This window comes from Mauremys reevesii, linkage group 1, assembly GCF_016161935.1.
Source record: "Mauremys reevesii isolate NIE-2019 linkage group 1, ASM1616193v1, whole genome shotgun sequence".
NCBI lineage: Eukaryota > Metazoa > Chordata > Testudines > Geoemydidae > Mauremys > Mauremys reevesii.
The window spans coordinates 262853210-262874583 of NC_052623.1; the positions used below are offsets into that span (position 1 = coordinate 262853210).

General features: G+C 44.1%; 1 protein-coding gene and 1 non-coding gene across 4 annotated transcripts in view; both read right to left on the minus strand.

Moving 5' to 3' along the window:
• NUAK1 (NUAK family kinase 1) overlaps positions 1-18005 on the minus strand; it is a 59589-nt gene extending 41584 nt beyond the window's left edge. Inside the window, exons 1-2 of one of the 3 annotated variants that reach the window (XM_039488949.1) lie at positions 17538-17662; positions 17038-17103 (exon numbers count right to left, since the gene is read on the minus strand). Coding sequence is in view for 2 of the 3 variants with exons in the window: in XM_039488929.1 (XP_039344863.1) it covers positions 17538-17897 (360 nt within the window). In the remaining variant the exon portion in view is untranslated. Of the gene's footprint in view, positions 1-5683; positions 5775-17037; positions 17104-17537 lie in introns of those variants that run through there. The other 2 variants (XM_039488929.1, XM_039488940.1) reach the window with 2 other exon arrangements.
• A 2993-nt stretch (positions 18006-20998) lies between these two features.
• On the minus strand, positions 20999-21071 carry TRNAK-CUU. Its single transcript has one exon. It is a non-coding gene; the product is annotated as a tRNA-Lys (tRNA).
• Positions 21072-21374: the final 303 nt, after the last annotated feature.

Genomic DNA, 21374 nt, shown 5'->3' on the forward strand with positions numbered 1-21374 from the left:
CCTGCAGGTACATTTTCCTTTCAATCATAAGGTCCAGCTGATGATGATATGGATTGACAAGTTTAACACTGCCTATATTAAGGGAACTCTTCACCCTACCTTCTCTCTCTACTGTATACTGCCACTAAGATAATTAAACCTTAAGAATAAGGCCCATTACATAGGCACATGCATGCAAATAAAAATACTTGGCTTTCTCTAGCAGAGCTATAACAAAGGAGTAATCGACAAAGCATTCTCTCAAAATAAAGACAGTAGGGGAGAAGCACTGCATGCTCCTCTAAACAATCAAAATCTAGCTCCCATTGAAGCCAGTAGGAGTTTTGCCCTTGACTTCAATGGGAGCAGGACCAACCCACTGTGAGAGGAAAATGGTACTCCCTGAAGACACTACTGAGGGAAGAGGTCTGCCATCCTCTCCTCAGTATGTCACAGAGAAGGGAAAATGTCTATTGGCCACATCCTTAATGCACTAAGGATGGCATGCAGCAACCTAAGGTTTTCCATAAGGCTCCACAGCAGGTAAAGTGATGTCATGAGGTGTATAGACCTCATGCTGGCCTGGCAACCAATGAGTTAATGCAGGAACTACCAGCCAACACTGATTGGCAGCCTCACAGCAGCTGGGAGAATAAAAGAGCTGAGAAGCACAGGGGTGGGGTGGCTGCCAGAGGAAGAAGCAGATTAGAGAAAGTAGGTCCTGCCAGCAAGCTGGTGAGAAGCTGTCCCAGAGGGACAACACCCCAGAGAAGGGATGACCAGCACCACAGGCTGCAGAAACCGATAGAACCAAGGGAGGTAGGATGGAGCTCAGGATACAGCAGAAGAATTGTTGAGGGTTGATGCTACCTGCCAGGGTTGAGGGCCCTGAGCTGGAACCCAATTGATGGATGGGCTTGGGTTCTCCAACCTATCCTTTAACAGAAACTTAAGAACCAAAGGGGGTTCCAGACCTCCTGAGGACAAGAAACAGCTAACCACTGCCAAACATAAGGGGAAGCCCATACTCTCCAGTAAGACAGAATTTAATGTCTTTGCCTGCAGAGTAGGACTACAGAGATTCAGACACGAAGGGTGGACTGACTGCCCTGCTGAACTGAACAGACTCTGTGCAACACTCTGTCTGACCAAAGGGAGGTGCTGATGCAATGGGGCACCAGCTCACAGGGCCCCTATAGATTCAGAGAAGCATCAGGACTGCTGTATGCTCATCAAACCACAGACTTTTGGGGGTTCTCTTCTCCATCATTAATGAGAGGTAATTTTATGGTATAAACATGGGGGGGGCAAAGGGGTTATGTGCTCATGCATACACTTTTACAATGCTCATCCTGGGTTTTATGTAGATTTTGTTTTATTCTCCCAGTACTGGTGGTCTTAGAAGCAGGATGAGAGTTAATTAAAAGGGAAAAGAGATTATTATTTCAGTCTGAGCACCACAGCATGAAGAAGTTTTCTTTGAAAAGTTTATTTTTAAAGAATCCATATTCCTGGGTTATGATTGTGTTAATCAAGGCCCAGACCTGTATTTCTTGAGCATCTAACATTTCCAGTTAAGTCAATGGGAGTTTTGGGTGGGTAGGAAATTCAGGTTTTAGGATTGCCAATTGTGGGCAGCAATGATGATACAAGGGGTGCTGTACTATACAGGGAATACGATATAAAGTGCACAAAGGTATGTAATGGAGAGGGAGGGGCAGGGGCTTCAGTTTATCACACAAGAGTATCAACTCTGAGGCCCTGATGGCTAAATTATAGTAATTTTCTAAAATGGACCAGGCTGCAAATACAATCCTCTATTGGGGGCCTAGTAACCCACAGTCCCCCATCCTGTTTGGAGAACTGACCCTGGAAAATATTTTCAAATGTTGGCAACTTTGTCAGTAAACCTCACCCAGTTTCCTTTTGTTCTAGGTCTGCAGATCATTCTGTAATACTAAACTCTCCTCTCGTTTTTGTAATAATTCTACTTTGGTTTCATCTTGTTCAGCCTGAATGGTATTAATTTAATTGCCCTTTTTGGTTATGGACCATCCTGGAAATTATTACAGAGTTCCATGGAATTATTACAGAGGGAAGAAGGGAATTGCTAACATTTTTTTTTCCATCCGTCTCTGATTTCTAAGAAATGTCTGTATCCCTGAAAGCAGAGGGACCTGCTGCTGCTCCTTTCTATTTATCAAAAGTAAATGAGAGGGGCCAACCTAATGGCTTGGTGGAAAGGGTAATACAGAAACAACCATGCTTAGGTTCTCCTGGGCCAGTAGGGCTGGAGTGGACAAAGATGTGACAGGGAGGGTGAAGAATGAATTGTCCAATCACAAGATCTAGCAGCCGGTTACCAAGCAAGTTTGCAGCCACAGAGAAGGGTACCTATTCTCCCTGTTCAGAAATCAAGGGGGTTGTTCTGAACAGTTGAGGGAGAATTAAATTTGAAAAAGAGGAAACCCAGAACAAAGGAATGGGTAAAAAAGCCTTTGGCAATGAACTCACTCGGACTGTGTAATTTCACTCAGACTGAAGCCCCCACCCCCATCATACGCACACCCCCTTTTCCTGGCAGCTGCCTTAGCCAGAGTCAATTGAACAAGGGAGAGTCAGTGCTCAGATTTCTGGGATCCTTTTGCCAAAAAGTTAGGTAGAGCACCAGCAGCAACACAGGCTTCCCACTTCACCCTGTCAGTGACCTTAACACAGACTTGGATGTACCACCATCCCCAGAGGGGAGAACAATTCCCTCTCATGCTACTTGGTCCAGAATTTCATCCCAGCAAATACCACAAATCATGTCATGCTGCGTAGAACTATTTAAGAGGTGCTGTGCACTGTGAATTGCTGTCCATGAGGGGGACTGAGCTAGCCACTGCCTAACCCATTTTATTTAACTTTTTACTTAAACTACCCTGAAGGAGGAGGTTGCATTGCTACCCTGGAACTCAGAACCACTTTTATCTCATTTGAGCCAGGCATTCCTTTGCTAAGTGGCAGAAATAATTTAATTTTTAAAACAGAGCCTAAATAAAAACATTTGTGACATTTTCTACATAAATTATTGGCTCCATGTCCTAGAAATATACTAATCCTGACTTAGCTAAAATAAAACCAAATACATTACATTCAGTGAAATTACACCAGCAATTAAGTCCTTTTTTTAGCCTCTGGATAAAACCGTGCATTGTATTAAATTATGTGTTTTCCTGGTTTTGCATTTTTACATTCCTAAAAACAAGAATGCACATGGCTACCACTAGAATACTGATAACTTCAGCTCAATCCTATATTAACTTGTGCAAGCACTGCATTAACCTCTCAATTGCATCAGATAATCCATGAAAGGATTAACAGAGCTGCCTTGTTGAAAATGAAGCAATCTTAGCCCTCCTTTTACTGTGACTGCTTTCTGAAGTGTGCTTTAATGTGCATGCCATAGCTCAGAATGAGCCAACATTTAAATTAGCTTATATAATAGGCTGTTAAAGTGTCATAGAGGGCTTTGTTGGGCAGATAATGAGAAGAATTTGGGTGTACAGTGAAACAAAGACACAGCTGCCTGTGCCAAACATCCAGTTTATGGCAATACTTCATACAAATTATTCCCTATAACAACTGAACTGTCATATCCTACAACCACATCCCAGGCAACCTCCCAACTGAGCTCACTAAGGCTGCAGTCTGATGTGCTGTACACACAAACACCAGTAATACCCAGATGTTCTCTATGTAAAACATTTGGTTTGAAACACAGAGCACTTCTTTCCAAAAAGCCATTACATTTGTTTAATGGACTCATACAATTCAACTAAAATATCCTGGAGCAGACATTTGACTGCAATTCTACTCTATGAGCCCCATCTGCAAAAAAGAGAAAAAGCAAATGAGAATGCTTTACATGATTTATTCTGCCTTTATGATCAGCCAGTTCATAAAACACAAGCTCTGTCCTACAGACAATAACACAGATTGCTTTCAAGTGTGTCGTTTAGCCCTTGCCTGCATTAAACAAATACATCAACTGAAACAAAGGGCCAAAATTCTTCAACTTATAACAGTGCTAGTGTAACCAAGAGCAGAATTTGGCCCAAAGACGTCACAAGGAATGTGATTTTCTGTTTTACATTCAGGGAGAGTGAATAATGATCGCCAGTAACATTCATGGCTACACAGTTTTCTTCGCATGTGAGGAAGGCTGGAAGGAGGGAGGTTAAAGTACATAATTAAATTCTTTTCTCTAATGAATTCCTCCATGGTAATATTCACTCCACAATGAAGCATTTCATGGTCCTGTTAGAACACATTTTTATAATGAAATGCTAGACAGGAGGAACTGAGACTATACTTATTTCACTGAAATAAAGAGATGCATAGAAAACTCTTGGATTATACTCAGAATAAGACTGCTGCTGAAAAAGAGGGCCAGCCAATCACTTGGCTGCCAATATGTTGCACAATTTTTTGCTGAAGGCCCTTGTTCATTATGAGTCTTAACTACTTAAGCTGATAATGGGGTAGGGTCTGGGCATGAAGAAGAGGAGACAGTCCGTGGGTGGAAGAAAAGATAACATCTACAGCGCTCATGGGCTACAACTACAGCCTCAAATGAAGATACTCACTTTACTTGTCACAGAGGAAGTGCAGCTTTTTCCTGGGATGTATGAAGCTGCCATATATAGTTAAGTAGAAGGTGGCTAGGCTTATGATTAAGGCACTGGAGTGACACTTGGGAGATTGGGCTTCTGTTTCTGGCTCTGCTACAGATTTCTTGTGTGACCTTGGGCAAGTCACTTAATCTCACATTGCATGAGGCCTTGTCTTCACTAGGAAGGGTTTGTCAGTATAGCTAAACCAGTATTGCTATACCGTCAAACCCTCCTAATGGAGACACAGCTTATTCCAGCAAATAAAATAAAAAAACTCAACAGTATAGCTCAGTCCAGTTCCCACAAATGAAATAAGCTATACCAGCAAATAGATTTTTTTGGCCAGTATAACTGTGTTTACAGTAGGGCTTTTGCTGGCATAAGCTGTGTTGGTTAAGGGTATGATTTTATTTTTCATAATCCTAACCGATATAGCTATACTGGCAAAACTTTTCAGTATAAACCAGACCTCATTTCCCCTTCTGTAACATGGGAGAAATAATTCTTCCTGTCTCAAAGGGATGTAGCAAGGCTATGTCAATGACTGCGGGGTGCTCCGACATTATGGTGATGACAAGCACAGAAAAAGCCTATAAATAAAAATGAATGGGGAAAAGTTGAGTTATATAAAGAAAAGGCAGCTCAGGATAAAGCAATGGATAAACATCCTTTTACTCATATGCAGACAAGGTTCAAATATTCTTTGCTTGTGGGAGGGAGGTGAGTACCCCCCTCATGTACACCCTTATCTGGGTTAATTAAAGCCAACTAAAGCTCATTCTCAGATTACTGGGACCAACAAACCATAAAAATAGACCTAACATCAAACAAACAAATGTTTAGCTAACCACTGCTATCACAATAGAGTTATCAAATGTTTTTACCCATTGGTGTAGGTCCCGCTGTACTGCTTTCTAATGTATTTTAAATACTCTTGTGGTAAGGCAGTAGTACTGTATTTTAGCTGGTATTTTTACAGGCTATAATATTTCATATCGGTATGCAACTACTTCAAGCCTCAGGGAGTGCAGTGTTAGTCAACCTACCCTCCTGCTGAGCATTCAGCTACCAAGGAGGTTTCACTCTTCAGAATTCTCCTGATGGTCACTTTTTCCTATGCCAAAATGTTCCACTTGGAACAACAAACCACAGAACACTGCTAAGGTGATTATGAGGTAAGTCTTCATTTCAAATTTAACTACAGATGCAAGGGTTCTAAATTCCAGGACTACACTATTTAAAGCATGTCATTCCTTGTGACAAACATAATTAAAAGCCCAATATGGAACCAAAATGTATTATGACTTTATGTCTGCAAAGCCTGGCAAAAACAAAACAAAAATTCCAAATGTGTATGATAGTGGGTTGTTTTTTTAAACAAATGATGCACAGTCATTTTTCTTTGTTAATCTTTTGCTTAAATATGGATAATCATTTGTATCAATAATAAGCAAACCAGTTATTTTCAATTATGATCATTAGCAAACACTGATCCTAAAGTTCATGCTGCCTTGCAGAGATGTTTTTATCTAACCCTCATTGCTAGATTATGAAGCAGGTTCTACAAGGAAAATATTCAGACTAATTTTAAATTAAACAAATCTCTCTTCCAAATACAGTGAATATTATGGAGGTGTCCTCTAGCATGTCCATCATTAGGATTGTGTCAAGATTGATAGTTATATTAGGGATTAGATCCCTTTTCTGTGTATGGGAAATATATTCTGGAGGCATCAATAGCAACTCCGTTGTCAAAACTGCGCTATGACTTCCACCTAAAGCAGGACCAAAATCTCTCTGCTCTGTATCTTAATGACTGAATTTAGTCTCCAACTTTGGCATAATAATCCTTCCTAGGACAAACAAATGTTCTATTTTTTTCAGTCAAGTATGTACAAATCGCTGTGTCTGTGCCAAGGCATTGGTGCTTAGACACCCTGCTCCCACCACCCCCACACTGCTGACTCAGCTCTCCAACACACTGAAACACTCGCACCATGGGGAGTCTTTCAAGCACCAGTGCTCAGCTCAGACACTTGGCTCCTCCAGTGCTCCTGCCTGAGCTCTCCAATATGCCAGCAGCAGTGCCAAGGTAACTAAGGGCCTCTATGCCAAAATACCAACACATCAAGGGCTTACCCAGTGCTGCTGACTTGGTGTACCAGATAGCCAAGGCAACAGGCCTGAAGGAGCCCTTTAAGCACTGATGCCTTGTCACAGAGACCGTGGGATCCCTAGTCACTCTCCTGCCCCCCATTGAATCTCCAATCACCATCAAGCTCCCCCACATCCTACCTCATGTCCTCCTTGGTTCCCCAGTGCACTATAAAACTGCCCCACTGGGACTGAGGAGGTGGTGAATGGTGCATTTAAGGAGACCATGACAGGCTGAGCAGGGATGTGGGAGAGAACATGGAAGGTGAACAAAATGTGGGGTGTGCAGTGGGCAATGGGGTTGTGGAGGGAAGAGTGCTGTGGTGTGGATGTTGCTGAAGTCATGTGGACAAGGAACAACTGTTGTAGGTTGCGAGGGATGACTGGGGAATTACCTAGGGATTAATTGTTGTACTGATGGAAGATTAACTCTTTATTTAAAAAGCTTTTGGTCTTGGATAGAAGGATGACAGTCATGTGATCATTTTCACCAAGGAATGGACTGTGGCCATGAAATAAGCTACAACCCATGGAATGAACTGCATTTAATTTGCAATTTCAAGTTTACCTACGGTTGACTCACAAATCTAATTCCACTGGGTCTGCTCCTAACATTCCAATCCTGTCAAGCACTTTTCCCACATCAGCCATTTTTTTTAAATAAAAAGAACTAACCATAAAAATATTTTATTCCTTTCCTCTGTGTGTCAGAACAGGACTTGAAAAATCACACTCAAGCAAGATCCAGGACTTGTATTCAATCCTGGACCAGTGGCAGTTACAAGGTCTGATATCTTGGAAACAATCAAAGCTAGTAGCAGTGCTATCTGTCCTTGGAGAGCAGAGATATTACAAATATCAATAATCCATATTAGTTTAACGGTGTGACTTGGGGATTGTTTAATTTGTACACATGGTGATAGGTATAAAAATTATATTTAGCTGCAATCAGAAATTAGACAGCACCACAGCAAGGGATGACTGCATTCAGGCATTTTTTCCCCATTTGAAAATGTAGTTAAAGGTGATGGAAGGGCCTCTACATGAATTAAACATCTGGTATTTTTGGTGTGAGTCCAGGATGTTTGATCAGTATGGCCAGACGCTATACTCTCATGGAATACCTCACCCAGCCCCCTAGTGTTCAAAGGTCTAGGATCTTCTAATTTATACAATGTACAATGTTGTCTGTGCAGACATGGTGATAAATATAATCTGTTTAAAAAGCAGATACTTCTCAAATCATAACTCACAGATGCTTAAAGGCTTTCATGTGGGTAAGACAAATGAGAGCCACAGTGCCTGATTCTATAGCCAGGGAGTGCAGGAAGCAACAGCAGGAGAACACTATTGAAAGCCTGGATACACTTATGGCTTTAGTGAATTGGTCATCAAATATAACAACACACAGATGCAGTTTTTACCTTGCTCTGTAGTTTTTTCACTGTTGGCCATATATCTAGCAAAATGTGGAAACAGTTTTTGGTTTCGTTTGTTAAATAGACACACATGGTATCCCTGTCTGTTAAAAGATAGCTAAAAGATGCATCAACCAATAATTTGCATATCTAGTATTACACTTCTGATTGGTCCATATATGGGGTATAGTTGGAGTTGCAAAGAGGTGTGTCTCAAACAAAGAAGTATAACAAGAATATTTTTTTAAAGAGTCAGGTGCATGCCCTGACAATGTAGGGCCAAATTCTGCTTTCTGGGGGGAAAGAACCAGAGAAAAATGTCAGCAGATCTGTGTGTGCTATAAGGGCACTAGAATGTTTCCCACATTCTCTCCTTTGATTTTCATGGATCTGTGCATGTGGATCTGGCTGTGGCCAAGGTTTACCAAATACTGTCTGTGTTTTTTAACCCATGTATGGCTTTCTCCTCTGGTATTTTGTGGCTACCACCTGCTGCTTATTGGTTCTCCAATCCAGCAAAGACCTTCTAGTTATTTATTTACAACAACAACAACAAAAATTGGCTCGCATAGTAATTGCGATTAGAATTCTATAATGAATAAACAATATTTATCAGGAACTGTAAGTTCCAAATAGCTTTATCCAACACAGATGAGCTTAAACTAGAATATGTATGAAAGCGCTCTCCACATGTCATATTGTAATTGTAATTCTTAGGCAAAAATAAAATCACACACACCCTAACACCATAATACATTTGATCAATATGTACCAAGAGATATTTTGTACAGTTTCCATTCTGTTGTGTTCTCATACACAACAGAAACCATTTGTAATAAAAACTTAGCACTTATAGCATTTTTTAACTGAGAGCTACTTTATAAACACTAGGACAAATTCTATCATGACTTTCACTTCAGTGAGATTGCATGGGGTGTAAATCAAGGCCGAATTTGACCCATAAATTAAACAATTTCTCTGTGTGGCAAAGTAGCAGTATCCCTATTTTATAGATGGACAAGCTGAGGCACGGAGAAGTTAACTGAACTGCCCCAAATCACATAGCTAGTCAGTGGAAGAGCCAGAAATAGGATCCCAGAGCCTAGAAATCCATTCACTTATTTATAGATCCAAAGTCCTCCAGTAAATGCCACCAACTCGATATTCACCCAAGAGTCAGAGTTAGTGTCTGGCTCCGACTGAGCTACAAGAACTAAAAGATTTGTGAAAACTATTCAGACAATTACGAGTCCTTACTGGCAACTCATTGATGCAGACTTTTACAGAATATTTATTTCACCAAACTAACTTGCTTCTACATTTTTCAGCCATTCGTTTAAATTATTTTTAGCTAGGAGAACCCCTTTTGATCTAATCACTCTCTAGTTTGAGGATCTGGAGAGCTGTGCTTTAGGAAGGATGGCAGAATACAGGCCAATCAATTTCTATTTCAATCCCTGAAACTCAACCCCTTCCTGCACATTTCAGATACTCAAGTATGTATGTGAGGGTTGGATGTAGCCACTTGACACTTACCTCATGATATTTCCCACTGTAATAAATGTGTGGTACTTTCTATGAAGGACTTTACATAAAAATAAATTATACAACATTGGATTTAATTAGGAAATATTTACACCACTGTTTTAGAACAAAGTTACATAATAAGTAGGGATGGAACAAAACAACAAAAATCAGTCCCCAAATCCAATTTACTTAGGCTTATTATAGGCAGTGCAGGTAGCAATTCCCATAGTTAAGGTTGTCTGACACTTTCTGTTATAAGGCTCTGTTTTCAGTTGCTTATATTTTTGACAAATTTTAATTGTTTGGACTGCCTATTTTCCATGCTGGGTATCTGCCTCAGGATGAATATTGCTGGAAAGTTTTAGCAGTTCAGCCATTTCCAAGAAGGAGGTTATGAAAATTGTTGTTTTGCCCATGTTAAAAAAAAAATCTTATAACTTTTTCACTAAGCTCTAATGCCTCCATGCTTTGGAGCAGGAACTTGAAATTTAGCAGGGGGTAGGGTGACCAGACGTCCCGATTTTATCGGGACTGTCCCGATATTTGCTTGTTTGTCCCGCGTCCCGACCGATGTTCGGTCGGGACACTGGACAAACAAGCAATTTTCCCCTCCGCTCCGGTGCATAGACAGAGCCCGGAGGGGCTTTCAGCCCCCACTTCCCCCGACCATCCCCCTCCTTCCCCCATTGGACCCCTCCCCAAATCCCTGTCCTGGACCTGCCCCAACCCCGCCCCTCACTGCCCCATTGGATCCCTCCCCAACTCCCCGCCCTGGCCCCACCTCTTCCCCAAGCATGCGGCATTCCTCCTCCCTCCCAGGTTTGCACACGGGCCATGGCCGGGGCTGGGAGCGCAGCACGGAGGCTGCTCCAGCCCTGCAGCCTGCAGGGCAGCGCAGAGCAGGCAGGGCCTGGGTGGGGGGCGGAGACACGTGTGGGGCAGACACGCTCCTGCCAGGAGGGGCCGGGCCCGGCTGCCTGGTTCGCCCCCTGCCCTGGGGGGGGGGGTCCCCGAGTTCCCTGCAGCCGGAGCGGGACTGCCCGGGGCGAGTGTCCCGGGTGGGGCAGAGTGGAGCAGCCTCTGCTGTGGGGCTGGTGCAATGAAGCCCAGGAGCGGCTGGGCCGGGAGCTGCAAGAGGGGTCCGGAGCGTGGCTCGGCTGCACAGCTCGGGGCCCAGGAGCGAGGGGATGGGGGAGCTGGGAGTGTATTGGGGGTCAGAGCTGAGAGTTGGGTGGAGATGGGGCTGTGCCACTGCCGCCTGGTGGCGGGGGGCGCTCTGGCTCCCCCCCCCCCCCCCCGCCGCGTCCCGATATTTCATGTTTGTCATCTGGTCACCCTAGCAGGGGGTCTCCCTGGTGTCAGGAATGTACCTTCTCTCATCTACATGGAAACTTGCCCAAATTTATCAAAAGTCATAAGCCTCTGAAAAATCTCAGTTTGCATATGCTCAATAGAGTGTTGTTAGAGTTTGGAGCTAAATTCGCCAAAGATTCCATCTTCACAGATCATGCTGCAACCCTCTCAACTCCTGTGTGATGATTGGAGCTTGTATGCATCGTCTCCACAGAAAGACTGAGCATGCTTCATCCTGACACTGCAGGAGCTCAGCTCTTCCCTGCAATTGCTTCATGCAACTGTTAGGTCCCACTTTGGCACCAGGCACAGGAACTGAGAGCAGGAAGACACTCTCTCCTGTACTCTCAATGCTCCCCCAGCTTGTTCCCTGTCAGTACAGAAGAGGAGAATGCAGCTTGACTGGAATGCAGATAGGGGGTTTTCACAACAAAATTTTTGGTGGTCTCTTGCTGGTGGCCGCTCTGACAAATTTTCCTAAAATACTTAATTAACTTTAGGAAAAACAAATAAATATGCACATATACTTGTCCAAATCACTATAATTTATTTATGCAGGGTTTTTTTTTTTTTGCAGATTCAATAAGGTACAGTTGTATTTTGATGCCCTTGGCCCTCGCTGCCCCCCCCCCCGACCTCCATGGATGTCCCTGGCCTCTGCTGCTTCCCCCCACCCCGCATTGCCCCAACCTCCCTTCTGTGGCCTCACACCCCAGGCTCATCCCGTTCCTTGCCTCTTTACCATGGCGCCTGTAAGATCAGCCTTGCTAAAGCCCAGAGCCAAGTGGGAGAAAGACTGCTCTAGGAACGAATCAGGGTTGAGTAGTAAAGGGGGCAGTCTGTTGGACCCATGACTCATTTGTTGCAGAAGTTAGAAGGTATGTAGTGAAAGAGACAGGGAACTGCAAGAAAATAAAAGATGATCTCACAGCTAAGGCACTTGAATGCTGCCTTGGAGAACTGGATTCTATCCCTGCCTCTGCCACAGAGTTCCTGTGTGATGCTGGGCAAGTCAATTAAGCCAAAAAAATTACAGGTGGCCACTGTGTGTTCCTCATTTTCTGGGTGCTTGACTTGAGGTGTTAGGGTCTGATTTGTAGAAGTGCTGAGCACTCACAATAGCAACAGAAATCTGCAGAAGCTCTACTCTGAACATACAAAGTGCTATAAAATGCTAAGTACTCTGAAAAAGTCAGGTCCCGGCATCTCAAAGTGGGCACCCAAAGTGTGTTGACACTTTTGACAATTTTGGATTTAACCTCTGCTCCTCATTTCCCCATGCATAAAATGGGAATAATAATCATATCACTTCACATCACAGCAGTGTTCCAAAGACACATTAATTAATGTTTGTCATTAACTAAATTTCTACAATGAGAGCACTATAGAAAAGTTATAAGGAAATTTATAATTCTGTATTTGGTTTGAATAATGTGTAGTAAATAATGCATGGGGCCACACATGAACAATGAAAATAAAAATAAATATAAATATTGAACTGCCTATTCACTGTATGAGAGAGGAGTCCTGTGGATAAAACAGGAAGTGATCACATAATTAAAATAAAGCATACTAGAGAGTTGAATTAAGGTTCCACAGACAACTTTACCCCTGACATTTCCTAACTTTTGAGTGCTTGACTTTTCAACATTAACTTGCTTTTAATGTAGGTTTTTTCCCCTCTGGCTGTAATGGATTACTGATCTACCTCTAAAGGGCTCAATTATGGGTTGTCTGACAGACACGTTATGTAATTTGCTGATGTAAAAGTTACATAAACTGGACCTGCCATAAAGTGACTCCTCACTTGCACAGAGCTCTACTGGAACTGCTCTGCACCAGACCCTTCTCAGTTCTCCATGTATGAGGCATGCCGGAAGACAGGAGGAAGAGTGGGTGCTGCTATTCTCGGCCTGCAGCCACTGCAACCAGAGCATATTGTCCGTTAGAGCAGCCCTCAGAACTGGGCAGAATGTTGACTGGGCCAAGAATACTGGAAGGCTTTAAAGTGGTGCACAACCCCATTACTCCCACCCTTCCATTCCTACACTGAGATCAACTCAGCAGAATGGAGAATTGGGGCACTACTCCTTGTGATCTGCACAACTGCTCTTATCTTGTTAATTGGGACATACTCCACTTAAAAATCTTGTTGTAAACAAACAAATGTATGTGTTACAAATAAGACCGTAATTATTAAAATGACCAAACTTAAAAAAAATCCAATTTACTTGTCACTACTGTAATTATGTTTTCTACTTCTCTCTGTCAGGGCAATGACAATCAATGAAGCCAATTTCCCTTTGTTTACACCATTTCACTTTCAGGTTCTCAAAAGCAATGTTTGAGTTTCCAACACTACAGAGAAATGCTGATTTGTTTTGAAACAAGGCTTTTTCATTGGAATTTTTTCAACTGTGCAAATGTTTCTATTGATCTAAAATTTTGCAAGAGATTGCTTTTATACAATGTAAATTTGCGGCCAAATTTAATTTGGCAGTGTCCCTATGACTGAGAGCTGCATGGTGCACTTCTATACAGAAGAGTAAATAAGATGTAAACACCTGTACCAATATGCATGAAATGCCTGTGTTTTATGTTGTGCTACAACTTGTCATCATAATATGCCTGTCTTAGGGGTAGGGAGAGAAGAATAATGTTGTTTGCCCTCTGTTTGGCAGGAGGAAGATAAAAGCCCTGACTCTCAGGAGGGGACCAGAGAAAAAAATTCCCTGCTGCTGCTCCCACTCCCCTAGCCCACTCCTGGCCCCTGCAGAAAGAAAAATCTGTCCTGTGAGTGAATGTTAAGGGGGACAGAGACTGGGTGCTTGGAGAGTGGGCACGTGAAAAATTGTTACATACAATATACAGTGTTATTAATCATTGGGATATTGGGATATGGAGCGGGGACTGAATGAGGACACAAGAAGGAACCCCTAAATGAGTGGACCCGCAGGGGGCTCAGGATGTGCCTCCTTTAAAAAAAAATCCAGTTCTGCTCTGCTTTGAGTGCATCATGCAATGTAACAGGCTTTCTTCTGGATTCTTGCCAATTTTCACAATACTAAACCTTCTTGCACCGATATTAACCAAAACATGCACCGTATCAGCAGAATATCTGGTTTATATGTAATCCCAGAATAAAACTACATAAAGATGGAATTAAGGTTGGAAGGACCTATCAGCAATTTAGTGTAATTATCCCAAAACCAAGCATTTCCTAGCATGAGCATCTTGCAGCATTTCCTTTCATTATGCACCATGCACTGTATAGGCACATATGACCACTACCTAGCACACCTTGCACTTATATGATTGTAACTATGGATTCCTTGGCTAACCAGTACTGATTATAGTACATGAGCAAAGCTTTGTTCTACTGCTTTCATGTGCAAGAGGACAAGTGGAGAAAACACCTACAGGAATTTCAATGTACATGCTACTTCACAGACTTTCTATATCCTCTTTTCACCCTTATACTTATAGGAACTTTCACTTAAGATATCATAAGGTGTGAATTTTATACCCAACCAGTACTAAATAAGGAAATCTTGTTCGGAAAACAGGGTGTCCCAAAATATCATATTGGGGTATTAATTTCTCTGTTTCATGCAACACACAACATTGTATGTAGTAACTAGTACACATTCAAATAAATTGTTTTCAGCAACCAACTAAAGATATCATACAATCCACCTAGCAGTTTTACTTTCAGATCACTTTGTGAAGATGTTTCAATGCAAAATGGTAAAAAAAAAAAAAAAGATCAGCTAAATACACATAACCTGTTAAATCAAAGCCAAATACTATTCCCGCTGAAGTCAATCCAGACTTGCTGTTGACTTCAGTTGGGGCAGGATTGAGCCATTTATGTACATGGGACTCAATTCTCCTCTCATGCTGGTTCTGTATTGATGTTACTCCATTGCCTTCTGTGGTGTTACTTCTCATTTACAGCAATGTGAGATCAGAATCAGACTCTTAGCCTGTCAAACCTGTTGATTGACTTTGTTGTTAAGTTGTTTATTACAGTTAGAAACAACTGAATGCAAAATTCAAAGCTTACATTTTATATGATAGTATGGCTACTCATGCAATAATCTTTAGCAAAACATTGTATAGCTAAATTGCTTGTTGGCTAATAAAAAATTTTGAAGGCCAAATATGTTAGCGCAGATCACTTGGACAGAGCTAATAACTGGGAATGTAATGTTGTTTCCAAGGTTCAGGTTTGCAATCTGCTGCCATACAGCTTGAACTATTTACATACTGCTGAGTGAAAAAAGATGATTGGAAGCAAACAGCCAGGTTAGAGAGTGACCTTGGGACTCTTGAAACCTAGCTTCTGGTTATTGGACAATTTGTGCTTAAGACATAATGGAATGATGCCTGCCACACTGCTCTCTGTGCATCCCCTGCTGGTCACAGTATGAATCTATTCAAGCCTTTTCAATGATGCCATAAATGCTGATGACTAATGAGAATAGAAGGGAAGAAAGAAAAGAGAATGAAAAAAAGTTGAATGAAAACCCTGTGCCTCTCCTCACCCAGCCCCCTTTTGCTGCATTCTCCTCTTGTGGGTGAAGTGGTCTGTGAGAGAAATTGGTGCTCAAAGTACAGGAGTCAGGGGGCAAAACTGGGGGAAAAAAGGTCATTTCTATTAACTTCATGTCTGGTTGGGTTCAGGGCCACTAGCTTTAACTCTTTAGAACAGACAAAATGCAGATATTTTATGTGCTCAAACAAGAGAGTTCAAGCAAAAACATTACATTAAAATTGAATGTATCTTAATAAAAAAAATGCATTGTGGCAAGGATTAAGTTTTACAATATAAAATTAAGTAAGTATTCTAGATACCGGTAAACAGATTGTATGCAACATTTTTATTTCATTTAAGAATCCAGCTGTATTGTGATTTTTCACCCTTTCTCCCTATTTCCCCAAGTTTTGCTACCTCAGCCACATAGATTCAGTTCAAACTGAAATTTGAAAAACTACGTCTCTTTTCAGAAGAGGATTTTCCCTAAACAAATTGGATTAAAGCTCATTCAACATCTTTCTTTAAGTTATTCAAGTTTAAAAAATAGATGTTTGTTACTTTTTGCAACTAAAAAACATCAGACTTTAAATAAATCAATCTCCATAATAGAGATCATTAGCTTCTGTTAGTCTGAAATTTTAGACCAGCCAAGACAGCAAACATTAAAAATCTTGTACTTGAAGTGAGCATGTGCAGAGATGTTCATCTCTGGTTTCTCTTTAGCCAGCCTCCAAATGAGCTAGTAAAATGAAAGAACACATAATGTAATTGTTCAGCTTGGTTGAAACTCTCATTTTAACTGTTGACACACAGATCTAGTTGTAAAGTAAATGTCCCTTGTTAAAGCCACCTCACTGGCAGTTTCTGTTTCTTGCTTCAGGTATATGCTAGGTTTGCAGACAACCAAAACAAAAACAGCAATTAAACAAAACTTGTATCTCACTAGGGCAATATCTTGCTTTTGTACAAAGTCTGCTGAAAATCAGTCTACCTCAAATGAAATATATGTTAAGATGTCTTCAGAAAAGCATCTATGTCTCTGAGCAGTCAATCCCTAATGCACTCACTGCATCTTGTACCATCACCCTACTACCGGAGATGTATTTCAATTGAAAACAAATGGCAATGTGTGTGTTACTTCAGATGCATTACAAGAGCCCATCTGTATGATGCTGAAGGAGATGTTGGAGGACTTGCTGGACTCCAGTTATTACAGGGTGGCCTCAAGGCTGTGTTAGGTCTTGAGCCATCTCACAAAACTGAGCCATGAACTGAACTGTAAAATTCAATGGGGCTGGATTGCAGTCCCAGCATTTTGTAGGTGTCAGCCAAGTTCAGATCACAAAAGTTAACTGTAACAAATCACTGCAATGTATCACTTACAAATAGCAATTAATATTCTGCACACCATTCTGAAGGTCACTTCAATTAGGTAGAGAACACAGCAAGCTTCACTGCACTATAAATTTCCACCCTTAGAAATAAAGATAAGGTTACTGGTGATGATGGCCACATCTGTGAAGGCCAACAAAAACACACATTTTATTCCAATCATAAATATAATTTGGCACCAGGTAAATATGCCCAACTATATAAATACCCCACATGCTTCATCATAAGTATTTGGCTGGAGTCAAAACACTGGTTCCAAAGGCACTTGAAGGCTATTCAGATCTAGTTTCAAACTCCATAACTAGCTGTATAATGTAGAACCCCAAAGAGCTGGGTTCATATTCTCCCATCTAATGGGGAAATTATAGCTCGAAGCTTGTAGCTTGGGCACCTCCTTTCTACCTCCTCTGAGTTACTGGTCAGGGGACTGGTCTCTAAGGAGCTCCTGGGAAGATGCACCCGAGGAGCGGTGTTTCCCCTGGGAAGCTATAAGGAAAACAGCTCAGGCTGCCTTACCACTCTGCCAGAAAACCTCTCGATGGCCCTCTTGACTTTGCCATAGGTGCCCTTGCCCAGGGTCTCCTGCAGCTCGTAGCGGTGCTTCAGGTTGTGCTTGTGATGATGCCTCTTCACCCCTTGCTGTTTCCTCAGCTCCGGCGCCGCTGTCACCTCGGAGGATGGAGCCTCTTCCGCGGGCTCCTCCAGGGCCGCGGCTCCCTTGCCGGCGCCCGGCTGGGAGCCGCAGGAGAGGCAGCGCTGGGGAGAGGGGCCGCGGCCAGCATCCAGCTCAGCGCCCTCCATCTCCGGCGGCGGCGGCGGCACGGCGCGGGGGGCACTCGCGGGAGCACAGCTGCCGCCTCTCCGCTCTGCCCACATCTGCTGTGCACCAGCCCTTGCGCCACTGGGGTGGGGATCCGCAGCGCCCCCCGCCCCTCCCCCTCTCACCCCACTCGCCGGCTGCTGAGGCACATTTGGCACTCGGGGAACAGGCGCCGCTGCAGCCCCGCTTGGCAAGTCCCCCCCACACACACACACACGCCCCACTCCGCCCCCCGGGAAGAAGCGACGCCCAGGAGCCAGCGACCCGAAGCTACCCCGCTCCGCCCCGGCGAGCACCCCGGGCGGGGATCCCCTGGCTGGAGCCGCTCTGGGCAGCCCCCTCCCGGCCGGTGGCCCCGAGCTGGGAAGCGGCTCTGGGGGTGGCGGGGAGCCGAGTTCCGTCTTTGTGCTACAGCAGCGGCCGCCGAGGAGACTGCCCCGCCTGGCCCCTCACGCAGCCGGGCTGCCCGGCCCGGGGCGGGGGTCGGTATTTACAGCCCGCGGGCCCGGCGCTGGCTGCCCCTGCCGCCGGCCCCGCCGCACATGTGCGGCTGGAAGGTGCCCTTCTGCTCCAGGCTATATTTGGTGGCGGAGGGTGCCCGGGCTGGGGCTGCGGCTGGAGCCAGCGGCGGGGCTAGGCGGCCGAGCCGCTCTCTCGGTGCGGAGCAGGCGCCGGAGCCGCCGCCTCATGTTCCCTTCAGCCCGGCCCCGGCTGTGGCGAGCAGCCGCTTTGCCGCGGCCGTGAGCGGAAGCCACAGTCCCACCCTCCGCCCCAGCTCCGCACATGCCCCGGGCAGCCCGCCGCCTGCCTCGCTAGCCTCCCTGCGGGCTCGGCTTGGCTTGGGGAGGCGGGGGCAGGCAGCGCCTAGCGGATTTGCAGCCGGGAGCCGCCCCTCTCCAGTGCAGGCGCTGAAGTGGGGGGCGGGAACCAGGCAGCCAGGAGTGGGAGGCGGTGGCCAGCCCCCCGCAGGTCACAAAGCGGGACTCGCGCTGCTTGCAGGGTGCGGTTGGCAGTGCCCAGCCAGCCACTCAGCTCACAGCCCAGCAGCCGGCGTGAAGCGAGGCAAGGACAAAAGCATGGCACAAAAGGGACTCAGCGGCAACCTGCTGCTAAGGAAACTGAGATGAGGGGGCAGATGGACGGATACCAGGACAGACAGATTGGACAACGGAGGAACAGACAGATGCCACGGGCGGAGAGTGGGACAATAGAAGATCCCATGGACAGAGAGATACCATAAAGGTGGATAGACAGGATGCTTTTATTTTCACGTTCACATCAGGCTCTCTAAGCATTTACAAATTGGGTTATAGTAAGAGAACCAGCAAGATTAGGCAGAATACTGTAGCCCACAATTTCAAACAAAAGGCATTTGAAGATAGCCTGTGCTTAACAGATGCAAACACGTGCACATACAATTTAAACCAGTGGTTCTCAGACTTTTGTACTGGTGACCCCTTTCACATAGCAAGCCTCTGAGTATGACCCCCCATACATTAAAAACATGTTTGTATATATTTAACACCACTATAAATGCTGGAGGCAAAGCAGGGTTTGGGGTGGAAGCTGACAGCTCGTGCCCGCCGTAATAAGCTCGCAACCCCCTGAGGGGTCCCAACCCCCAGTTTGAGAACCCCTGATTTAAACAGATTTACACCAAAGCATGCATACGTGTTCAAATTTGACACTGCAAAAACTTGTGCGTGCACAGGTATTGGGTTATTTAAAATGTGCACACCAATGTCAGAATTTTTATAGCACGTGTTAGTGTTAGCACCTGCAAAGTGCAGGCATAAAGGTATGCATGCAACAATTTTGTGTGCACAAATGCACACACACAGGCTGGATAGAGGCCCAGAAGAAAATGTACCCATTTATGTCTGAAAAGTGTTTCCAAAAAACTATTATATTCCCCAGTATCCTAACAGCTCTGTAAGATTTCCGTGTAATTAGAACTTTTAGAAAAACACTGGGCACACCCATCAGCTTTCTGCATTGGCATCGTGCAGCACATATAATCCCTTTTATGATCCAGGCTAGTGTTTTTCAACTTTAAGAAAAATCTTTGGTTTCTGTGCCCAAATTTTCCATGCAACCCAGAGCCAACCTTTGGGCCTGCAGAGCCATCATCCCTGGTTTGGGGCACCTAGAAATGTAAAGGAGAAAATAAACTTTTCTTTTCTTTTCAAGTAAGTTTCTAGTCCTTTCTCTTGCAAAGATAGCCTAGAAAACTTAAATCAAAATAGATATGTCAACTGATTGCCAGGGTTGAAATTTTATCACTTATCTTTCCTAAAAATTGCATGTCCCCTGAAGCCCAGGAGCGGGTTCGGGGCACATCCTGCTTTTAGCAGAGGAGTGGGAGCTGTGTTGCCCCCTTATTTTATCCTCTATTCAGCATGACTAGTTTGCTGGGCAGATGCAAAGACCCAGGCCTCTCTGAGGTTACTGGCTCAGCATTTTCATCTTGCTGACTGACAACAAGGCACAGGCCTTTTTGAGCTTACCAGCTAGGTACCTCTACTTTGCTATAATAATCACAAGGCACAGGCCTTTTGAATTTGCTGGTTCAGTAGAATTGTCTTGCTAAACTGGTGTCAATGTCTGTACCTTTGGTGAGGTCACTAACTCAACTCTTCTTGCTTGCTGTGCTCTCTGTGCATGCATTGGCTCCGCTTGTGTAATTGGCTGGGCTAATGCAAAAGCTCAGGACGCTAGCTCAGGAGTGTTAGAAGGCTGGGATGATGTCTAGGCAAGGGCTCTGTGAGGTTTCTTGATCAGCACCTCCAGCTTGCTGGGCTTATGTGAGAGCTTAGCTTTCTGTGAAGTCTGTCGACGCACCTCTAGCTTGCCGAGATAATGACAAGAAATGGGTCTTGGTGATGTTAATGACTCTGCACCCGTAGTTTAATGGACTGATGTGAAAGCACAGGTCTCTATGAGGTTATTTAATAATAATGGAGATATACCCATCTCCTAGAACTGGAAGGGACTCTGAAGGTTCATTGAGTCCAGCCCCCTGCCTTCACTAGCAGGACCAAGTACTGATTTTGCCCAGCTCCATAAGTGGCCCCCTCAAGGATTGAACTCCCAACCCTTGGTTTAGCAAGCCAATGCTCAAACCACTGAGCTGTCGCTCCCCAAAAGTAACTTGCTTTGCCTCACATGGGGCTTGAACCCATGACCCTGAGATTAAGAGTCTCATGCTCTACCAACTGAGCTAGTCAGGCTGCTTATGTAATATTTTAATTCAAGCATTGGTGCTGCAGCTTCATCTTAGGAGCAAAGGACTTGCCAGACTGGATCAGACCTGAGGTCCACCTAGTTCAGTATCCTGGCTCTGACAATAGCCTGTACCAGATGCTTCAGAGGAAAGTGTAAGAACCCCAGAGCAGGCAGATGTGGAATAATGTGCCCCCTCTCATTGGGCCTCAGCCTCATCTCTAATGGTTAGAGACTGGTTTAAGCCCTGACACATGAGGTTTAATTTCCCATCTACAAAATTTATCATTAACAACAATAATCGTATGTTC